This window comes from Cryptotermes secundus, unplaced genomic scaffold (assembly GCF_002891405.2).
Source record: "Cryptotermes secundus unplaced genomic scaffold, Csec_1.0 scaffold1143, whole genome shotgun sequence".
Classification (NCBI taxonomy): Eukaryota; Metazoa; Arthropoda; class Insecta; order Blattodea; family Kalotermitidae; genus Cryptotermes; species Cryptotermes secundus.
The window spans coordinates 124,477-135,159 of NW_019731286.1; the positions used below are offsets into that span (position 1 = coordinate 124,477).

The window sequence follows — 10,683 nt, forward strand, 5'->3', positions numbered from 1 at the left end:
AAGGTGATGGGTTCAAGTCCCAATGAGGTCATTAGATTTTGTTTTTCAGTTGACCTAATCCTTCCGGCCGCACTATGGCCCTGGGGTCGACTCAGCCTCTAACAGAAATGAGTACCAGGAATTAACTAAATAATTTTTCTGGGGAGTAAAGTGCGGCCGGCGCGTAAGGCTGACCTTACCGCTATCTTTGAGCCGATTTCCTAGATGATGTGGGACCCTCAACGTCTTACAACCCCATGGACCTCCACGGCCTGTTACAGGGACAGCTTTACTTTTTTTTTTGTCACTGTCCAGCTTTGTTTCTTGAAATGTCATGTGGAAAGATAAATAGCCGAAAGACAGCACTTCAGAACTTTCTTGTGAATTCCCACAAATTTCAAGCACTGTTCTGTATGAGAATGTCACAGTTAGGTATTGGTATCACAAGTTTTGCACAAGATGGATTCACAAAATGTCCACAGGTGCACAGAACTTAGAGAATGGCTTCAGCTTTTGTAGGATTGTTTAGAGTGATACCACAAAGATGGCAATGGATATCTCAGTCACACTGTACGGGTAACAGGTGATGAAACCTGTTTTATTTATGAATTTTGAAACCAAAGAGTAGTCAAAGCAGTGGATGCTCACGCAGTGTTTTCTGGGACATGGTGGAATTTATGCAATAGTGGAGCACAATGTTAGAACCTTATTGCAAATCACTAAAAAAAATTGTACAGGGCCTCAGAAAAAAGGCATAGAATGCTCATATCTGGTGTAATGCTCCTCCTCAACAATGCGTGTCCATATACAGCTGTTCGCACTCGAGAACTGCTGGATCTTTTCACCTTGGAGTCATTTGACAACCCTCCTTACATCCCCGATCTCGTTCTGAGCAACTACCACCCGTTTACTCCTGAAGAACTGGTCCAGATCACAGTGCTTCAGCAATAATGAGTTAATGGAAGGTGTCAAAATGTGGCTGAGCCCATAGGCTTACAAAAACTTATTCCCCAACATAAGTGCCTTGATTGTGGGGTAACTATGTTCAGAAGTATCTTAAGTACGTACCTTTGTCTATAATAATTTTATCCCTCATTGTTTTGTTAACAGGTCATATGAGGTTACTTTCGAATGATCCCCCCCCTCCAAACAACTTGTGTATATCTAAGTCTCTTTGCTGATGACACCCGTATACAGGGTGTCCCAGGAGGAATGTGCCAATGTGGGTTATCTCAGCATACTTTAACATAAGGAACACCCTCCCGAAGTTTGGCACATTCCTCCTGGGACACCCTGTGTAAGTTTTTCCGGCATCTTTGATTATGATATAGTAGTGCACATTTTATATACAATAGTATATTAATCACTTTACTATTTACTGGTTGTTTCACTAGCCATACTTTTGTAACAATATCCTGTGACATTGACCCTCAGTTGATGTCTGTGTGTTCTGGTACTGTTAAACTGATCTTCAGACATTATGTATCTCACCATAAAGTGCCCCTAGCATGTGTTGTAAAGGATTTGATTTATAGAACTTAATGCTACATGAAATAGAATGTTTTGGTCCTCAGATTTCTGTTCATGTATAAATTGGCTTGATTTGTTTGGATGCTCCTTAAAATGGCCTAATGGCTGATTATGTTGGATATATGATCATTTACTGGTTAAAAGACTGGCTGCATTAGAAGATGCCCTGAATTCTACTTGGTGTCCTTAATTTCAACAAAGATTTGGTGTCAGCATTTGGGCTGAAATTGTAAACAATTCCCTAATCGGACCATACATGGTACCAAACCACTGTTGTGATATGCCCCTTAATGTTTGTGGTTTTGGCATGACAGTGATCCTCTCCACTCTTCGCACCAGTGCATATTTGGTTGAACAACCAGTTTTCAGATATGGATCAGCTATGGTGGCCTGTCTGGCCTCCAATGTCTTCTTATCTGAGCCTTCTTGACTTTTTTCTTATAGGGACACAAAGACTATGGAAGTGTGACTGAAAAAAAAACACATCCAATAGAAGACAGAAAATATAATGATCATGTGATGGCATGGGCATATAGAAAGGATCCCAGAATAAAGATCAACAAACAATCCATTTTACATCAACCATAAATTAAAGAAAATGGATGATAAAAATAAAGTGATCAAAAAGGAATTCGTAACACACTGTAAACAAAATCTGAAGGAAACTGAAACTTCAGCAGTTCTGAGATTATAAATGAATTCATAAAGCAACAGAGGGTAAGATGTGAATGAAACAGGAATTTTCACGTTATAAAGAATAACTTGGAACCTATGAAACTGACAGCCAGGTAAGCTCTGTAAGCCACATGATTGGCTATGGGCTGGATTGCTAGGCACAATATTCAGAGTGCCTCCAAGATCCAGTGGGGAATGGAAGAGCTGTCCTGAGGGTGAAGCGACTGCAGCTTGAAGCTATTCATTTGCCATCTAGTGTCAAGATTAAGAATATAAGTTTTGCCTCCACTTTCCCATAAACTTGCATGGCATGGTACATAGGCACAGGATCACATTAATTTTTAACTATGAAAATAAGGGGGGGAGGGATGAATAAAGTACAGTGTATCTGTTATAACAAAATACAATATATTGCAGTCAGTAAAGTTTATCATAAAAGATTTGTGTTTTTGTAATGCAAACCGTCACTCAGCCTCTTAAAAGAAGCTGTTCCAAGTGTCATATTTAATTTACACAACATTTCCATGCAGTCATCTGATGCAACTATATTGCTGGCAAGCAACAGTCACATAGTTTCCAAATTCCTCTATTCCAATTCCCCTAAATTCCATTGGAGAATGAATCTTAATTTGTCGCATATGAGTGTCTCTTCCATTTTGATGATTACTAATAACTGCTATCTGGATCATAAATGTCCTTATTGGTTTTTCATGAATGTCTTTAATTGGTATGAGGACCCAACCTGTAGGCTCATTCAGGTCAATCACTTCAACTTCTTGAAGATCATTAAAATTAGTGCCAGCTCGAATGGAAATACTGCAACAAAAAACATAAAATTTATCTTATTTTCATATACATGGTGTGTCCAGGATCTGTTAGGACTCTTTTGTATTGATTCAGAAGGAGACTATTTTGAATAAAAAGAGTGAAATTTTAAAAATAATTCATGTCTTGTATTTTTAATGAACACAGTCCTAACAGAACATGGACACACTGCGTAAAACCTCAGTGCAGGGCACCAGTTGGTCAGTTATAAGAATATAATTTAATTACATATCTGAAACAAGGTCACTAAGAAAGATCTGAAATAAAAAACACTGCATCATAAGGAGATGAAATTAAGGATAAAGGGGTACAGACATGTTGTTCCTCTTCCTCCTTTGTTCCAATTTTTATGTCTAGCCAACCAAGCCTCTCCATATTTATTTTTCTCCACCTTCAATTTCCTCCCATGTTCTTTCATTCTATTGTATGACATCTCGCCTAGCATGCTGCTCCCATCTTGATCTCAGTCTTCTTACTGGATTTTTCTTTTTAGTTTCATGGGATTTCATTCTAAAATTTGCTACTGCCATCTTGTTCTGTCACATCATCCATACATTTGTCTTGATTTTTTTTTTCATTTCTCATTGTCTCTGTTCTGTTTCTTCCCTCTGCATGCATTGCAACAACAAAGTAATGAGATAAATAAAATACAGGAAGTTTTGGGAAGAACTGATCACCTAAATTTCTTTCGCTACATACTGACTATGTGATATGACATGGAATTCACAGACAACACTGGGTCCAACAACTTTGGAATGCAATGTGATATGCCTGAAAGCTGGAATAGAGGAGCCAGAAGAGACGGCCACTGCTAGGCAATGGTTCAGTAAACAAGTTCCAGTAGCAATGAATACACATGCAAAAAAGTTGGTGGGGTGGGAAACATCAAAGTAATCTCATAAGCCTCATTTTATTTGTTTCAAAATAAGGAAAGCTGGGTAAAAAAAATATGCAGTATGAGATATAGTTCCATGAGGGGCTGCTATAGACTCACTGAACTGTGACTTTGGCAGTCACGCTAAATGACTAGCTGGGGTTATATTGCTGTTTTGTATGAATGTGCTTTGTGAACTGTGTGTCATGCACACTCAGGTGCCACACACTGTAACAAGTTAACATCGAGTTGTGTACAGCTGGGGGAAAATCCCACTAAAGCACATGAAATTTGTAATATTGGCTATAAATACCTTAATAGCCATTTTAATTAGAATTTCAATTGTAATTTTAATTTTTGTCCATTTAATATCAAGTTTAATTCTAGTTTTAACTATATTTGAGCCACATTTTAAAATTAAGCGACAAGTAGAGTTGTCAGTATAGAATAATCATACAGACACAATACAAATTCATATTGATTTATGACACAATTCAGAAGCTAAATTAGCATTTGTGTATGCCTAAAGATGACCGAAGAAAAGGGTTGGACCATGTAGTCGGACCATGTAGCATGTGGAAGTTGACCCTCACAATGGCCAATCAAAACGAACTTCCAGCGCAGAATTGGGCAAAGTGCACAATCTACACACAGGGAACTGCTGAATGACACTAAGCATGATGGCAAGCGAACTAAATGGGGCGTAGTTGTGGCAGGATATGGAATAATGGTTAAACCAGGAATCATACAGAAAGATGCACGCGTGCATGCTGCCTAAACACAATGGGCGGGGGGGGTCCCCCACCCTGTTTGTGCCTCTTGTTCACTAAAAGATGGAGATCTTCATTCTCTCATGAAGATACAGGACCATTATAGCTAAGAAGCTGTCATAAAAATAAACTGTTACTGTACGTGCCCCCCTCCATCAGATATATTACATGTTGGGTGCCTCACTGCATTCAGTCAAGGGATTCCTACTGTGCATCTCATATTAAATTAGCAGCAATAGTGATGTAATAGTGTGACACTTGGGAAAATGTAACACACAGCTGGGTTAAAAATTATGGTTGTAAATTGCATAGAAAACTACAGAAATCTCACTCTTTCTCACATAACTCATCTTCTTCCTAATATCATGCAGGCCTAATTTTTCAAACCTGAATGTAATGTATAAAACTATACTTCAAAAGGTAGTAATCACGTGTTTTATGCACTACAACCTTCAAACACAAATTTCTGGTTAGAAGTGTTTAAACTATGTTAGCAAATACAGTACAGACAATGTTTCCATCAGTCATTCACTCTGTCATAATTAAGTTAAACCAAGGAGCTGAGTCCTTGATAAGCTAATAATTGATCAGCCATTCAATAAATTTCCAGAACTTTATGGAACCCAAAGGTTCATTACCAAACTCGCAAGAGCATGTCACTAGTCCCTATTTATAGCCAGATGAATCAAGTCAACATTTTCCCATCCTATTTCATTATGATCCATTTTAATATTATGACCATCTATGACTAGGTGTTCCTAGTCGTCTTCATTGTTCAATTTTCCTACCAAAAATTTTATATGAACTTCTCATCTCTCTCATGCATGCTACACAGATTGCCTGTCTCATTCCCCTTGATTTGATTCTTCTAATATCTGGAAAGGGGTTAAAATTATGAAGCTCCTCATTATGGAATTCTCTCCTGTATTCTGTTATTTTATCCTCCTTAGGTCCAAATATTCTCCACAGCACCCTGATCTCAAACATTCTCAGTCTAATGATAGATATATACACACTTATATGCAACACAATGTTTGGGTGAGGGTGCTCAAATACAATATTATAAACCCTCAGTCTAAGTTCCTCCCTTAATGTGAAAGACCGAAGTTTCATGCCCATATAGGGCTCAAGGAAAAGTTATAGTTTTGTATATTTTAATCTTTCAAAAGAATCTGTTCAAGTTCAGCACCTTCTAAAATGTTGATTTTTATGGCAAGTCAGCCCCATGCCCCACCCTAAAGCTGGAGGATCACCCCTTCTCTGACGTCTGTGACTGATTTTACAATATCTTTGCAGCTACCCTCCATATCCAGAGACCATTTCCTCTATCTGTAACCTGAGGACGCATTGTGCTGTAGCACTGAGGTGACATAGTTGCTCAATCATATTGAAGTATGAGTATCAAAAATCTAATGTCCAAGTGCCTTGAGAAACTTGCCGGCTAGGAGTGTAGCTTTCATCCAGTTTGTAGTCTGTAAAAATACATATATCGTGCACTGTTGTCTTTCTTCTGAACTGAATATTAACCAGATGTGGCAACTGCCCATCAGACTGCCAGTAGGTGTCCATACAATCATCACGCAACTGGTCAACACCAAAACCTAAGAAAAGCAAAGAACAAAATATTAGTGCTCATTTGCACATGCATAAATGTGTACAAAAAGAAAAACTCTGTGGTCTTAGTCTGCAATCGAACTGTACCGCCCGAGCAATTGCCATTTGTTGGCAAACTTAGTGCCAACTTTGGTTGCAATATAGCTCAAGCAGTTAGTCACTGGCTTCCCACCGTGGCGGCCCAGGTTCGATCCCGGATCTGGTCAAGTGGGATTTGTGGTGGACAAAGTGGCTCTGGGGCAGGTTTTCTCTGAGTACTTCAGTTTCCCCTGCCAATCCTCATTCCACCAATTGCTCCACAATCACTCTCACCTATTATCTGGAGCTGGTACAATAGGCCAGAAGTGGCTGCAGTACAAGGGACTTAGCCCCACCCCACTAGCAATAATAAAATAAAATATATATTGCCAACTTTAGGCAATAGAGGGTGTTGTGTGGTCAGCGCAATGGATCCCCACAGCCATTAATCTCGGTTTTCTAGACCAGAGCCACTATTTCCTTGAAACAGCTCCTCATTTACCTTCACGAGGCTGAGTGGACCCCATTCCATACACACTACTTCTCAGAAAATCTGGTAGCGCTGGGAATCGAACCCGGACCTCTGACCACTAGACCACAGAGGCGGTCTAAATATGTACAAAGAGGTAAAGAAATGTATCACCTATTTTTCTCGTATAAGGGATAGACCAAGTGAATTACATGCACTAAAGAGTGAGTAGATAACTTGCAACTGAGCCATAACTATTCTCCACAAACATATCATACCAAGCAGGTGTAAAGATTTGTATTTAGAGGCAACCTCTCTTGAATTAAAGCCAACTTTAAAAGTTATCATTAATCTCCAAGATGTAAAGATTTGAGGTATTCACAGCAGTGACTATGAAGAAAGCTGTCTTCTGGGATGTGGTGCTGTGTAGATATTGTGTTAACCGACGTTTCAGAGAAACGTATCGCCTCCATCTTCAGGGTAGAAGAAAAAAGAAAATCTGTGAACGAGGAACCAGCATGAGCAGGTGATAACAGCTTTCTTCTATCCTGAAGAAGGTGGCGATACCCTCCTCAAAAACGTCAGTTAACATAATATCTACACGTGCCACATCCCAGAAGATGGCTTTCTTCAATCTCCAAGATATTCAGAAATTCAAACTGATAAAGTACTTGATGGATAGATATACAGTGTGAAATTCTTGGCTATAAAATGAACATAGTGGTTCCTTCTTTGTTCTCAGGTGGTCTCAGTTTTGAATTTTAGCCCATACACCCACTACTCTGACAGATTCCTTCTGTGGTGTCCATCATTTCCTTCAATGCAAATACTGCAACAGATCTGTTTTATTCTGGTCCGTCACTCTGACAATATCATGAAAAGTTAAACAGTTCATCCAGTGTGACTAGTCTCACTGGACAGGACCGTTTAATTGCAACAGAGCCTTACCATAGGTTACAATCATTTCCTATTCAATCATTCATAATAAACTATCTTGTCATCTGAAAATATGCATGCAATGAAAATAAAGTTTCATTAAATAATCCCAGAAGTAAATATATCACAGGACATAGGAATAATGGATGAGACACAACTGTGATGTGTTTTAGACCAACAGCAGTTGAAACATAATTTATGTAATACCACAGAAAAAAAAACTGAATAGATGGACAATATGGCGGACGGTGCAGTGCGTCAAGATAGTTGTGTCTCCACATTTCTTAGTAATAGATGTGAAATACAAGAGGTGAACTGTATAAGTTGTGAAGAACTAAGTTTGGAATTGCTTCAAGCAAAGACCAAAATATTATCATTAGAGAAAATAATAAAAATGCTACAAGTGGAGCTAAACATGACCAGACAGGAAGGCAGATCTAACCTACAAGAAGACCTGGAAAGCGTTGATGCTGTTACCACATTGCAAGTGGCGGTGAACAAAGTTCATGTAGAAGAAGCTTGCGCCCAACTTTTAAAAACACCTATGAATGTTTCTCCTAAAAGATTCCGAGTGAATTCACATCCTGAAGACGACCAAAAAGACAATTCTCAAATCTCCTTACCAAATCAACCACGAGCGGGATCGCTTGGAAAACGGTGTTCCAAAATACCAACCATAATCAATGGATCAATAATAATGGATGCAAGTGACACGCTTCAAAAGAACCATGGAAGGAGCACCATCATAAAGAATTCTACAAGTACAGAAAGCATCAAGCCTACACGCATAGTGCAGCATAAAGTGCTCATGCTGGGAGACAGTCATCTCAAGGGAAGTGTTGTTAAACTTAGAAGTGAATTAAGTCCAAAATTTAAAGTTTTTGGTGTGATTAGACCGGGAGCTGGTGCTGAACAGATTGTGAACTCTTCTGCTGAGGATCTACAGAATTTACATTCACATGATATTGTTGTTCTTAATGCTGGTGCCAATGATGTATATAAGAATAATAAGGGAGTAGCTCTAACCCAGATCACTAAGTTTATACAAAGGAACTATGGTACTAATATTATAATTTTAGATATCCCTCAGAGATATGCTCTTTCATCCTCTTCACGTGTGAATTCTGAAATTGAAGAATTTAGTAGACAATTGAAGAAAATTGCTACTTTATACAACCATGTCTCACTCTTAGAAACAAATCTCAAGAGAGAATGTTTCACAAAGCATGGTCTTCATTGGAACTCTCTAGGAAAGACTCTGGTAGTGAAACTCATATCCATGCAAATTAATAAATTACTGAGAAAAGAATTACTAACTCCAGTCAATCTTACTTGGATAGATAATGCCTTGTTGGGTAATGTAGATAGCTGTAATGAAGGGATGATACCTTTATCTGATAATGTAAATGTAAGTATGGATAGTGAGAACACAGTGAGTTGTAATGAAGAGATGATAACTTTATCTGATAAAGTAAATTTAAGTATGGATAGTGAGAACACAGTGAGTTGTAATGAAGAGATGATACCTTTATCTGATAATGTAAATGTAAGTATGGATAGTGAGAACATAAGAAATAGTCTGACCCAATCATAATGAAAGGGAAGGATGAACAAGAGCTGGAAGAGGAAGGGGCTCATATTCCACCAACAAATGGACCCTTGAAGACAGGTGGGAAAAGAAATGCCCAACCCAAGAGCATAGGAGGTTTGATTTCCACTGAATTGGTCAATACCCATGAAAAGCGTAACAGGAGAAAACCTGTGAATAGGTGCTCGGATTTTTTATGGGAGGGTTAAGGTATGAACCAAACATATGGTACACTATGATAATAAAATTTCAAAATCTTATAATAAAATAAAAACTACATGGTCAATTATTAAAAAAAAGAGACTGGATCTAAAACTCAGAAGGATGAACCCCAATCACTGAAAGTCAATAACATTATGATACAGAATAAAAAGTGCATTGCAAACATACTTAACGAATATTTTACCTCAGTAGCTCAGACAATTATAGATGATTTAAACAATAACAAAACTCCAACCAACATCAGCCCATTATACTATCTGGGCAATAAATACACGTCTACCTTTAAATCTATCAAATGGCAGTATGTCTCAACTGCTGAGATTAGAAAGATAATCAAATCTTTGAAAACCAAGTCTTCACATGGTTATGATGAAATTTCCACTAGAATTTTAAAAGCAAGTATGCCATATATAACTTCGCCACTAACTTACATTTGTAACCAATCCCTTGCCCAGGGAACGTTTCCAGACAGAATGAAATTTGCTGTCGTTAAGCCAATTTTCAAAAGTGGTAATAAATATGAACCAGCCAACTATAGGCCTATTTCATTATTGTCAGCCTTTTCTAAGGTTCTTGAAAGGGTTATCTATAATAAATTGTATGAACATATAGACAATAATCTTATATTGGACAATAATCAATATGGTTTTAGACCTAATTCATCTACAGAGAAAGCATCTTTCAAATTAATAGAGGAAATACTAAAAGCAATGAATAATAGACAGTTTGTTGGAGGAATATTTTGCGACTTACACAAAGCCTTTGATTGCATCAATCACGGTATACTTATCAACAAATTTGAGTTTTATGGAATAACTGGCAAATTTGGTGCCTTAATTAAATCTTACCTGAATGGAAGATATCAAAGAGTAACCCTTGGCCCTAACAGTTCTATTAATAGCTCGTCTAGTTGGGCAGAAGTAAAATTTGGTGTACCCCAAGGTTCAATTCTTGGCCCACTTATTTTCCTCTTGTATATAAATGACATAACTAAGGTTTCAATTAATGGAACAAACATATTCTTATATGCAGATGATACAAGTATAATTGTGACTAATCCGGAATACGCTGACTACAAATCAGCCATGACCAGAATATTTTACAATATTAATACATGGTTCAGAACCAATCTGCTAAAATTAAATATTCATAAAACCCACACTCTGCATTTCACTTTAATGAA

The 10,683-nt window shown here is 37.8% G+C and overlaps 2 protein-coding genes across 3 annotated transcripts in view; one reads left to right on the forward strand and one right to left on the reverse strand.

Moving 5' to 3' along the window:
- Positions 1–2,571: 2,571 nt before the first annotated feature.
- Positions 2,572–10,683, reverse strand: part of LOC111866961 (anaphase-promoting complex subunit 10) — an 11,730-nt gene continuing 3,618 nt past the window's right edge. For both annotated transcript variants that reach the window (XM_023856351.2, XM_023856352.2), the window contains exons 3-4: positions 6,092–6,254; positions 2,572–3,000 (exon numbers count right to left, since the gene is read on the reverse strand). In XM_023856351.2, the coding sequence (XP_023712119.1) occupies positions 2,715–3,000; positions 6,092–6,254 (449 nt within the window). In that variant the 3' untranslated portion in view covers positions 2,572–2,714. The remainder of the gene's footprint in view (positions 3,001–6,091; positions 6,255–10,683) is intronic.
- The window catches only part of LOC117282525, a 5,528-nt gene continuing 2,096 nt past the window's right edge, over positions 7,252–10,683 (forward strand). Inside the window, exon 1 of the mRNA XM_033752489.1 lies at positions 7,252–8,951. Coding sequence (XP_033608380.1) covers positions 7,920–8,951 — 1,032 coding nt within the window. The 5' untranslated portion in view covers positions 7,252–7,919. The remainder of the gene's footprint in view (positions 8,952–10,683) is intronic.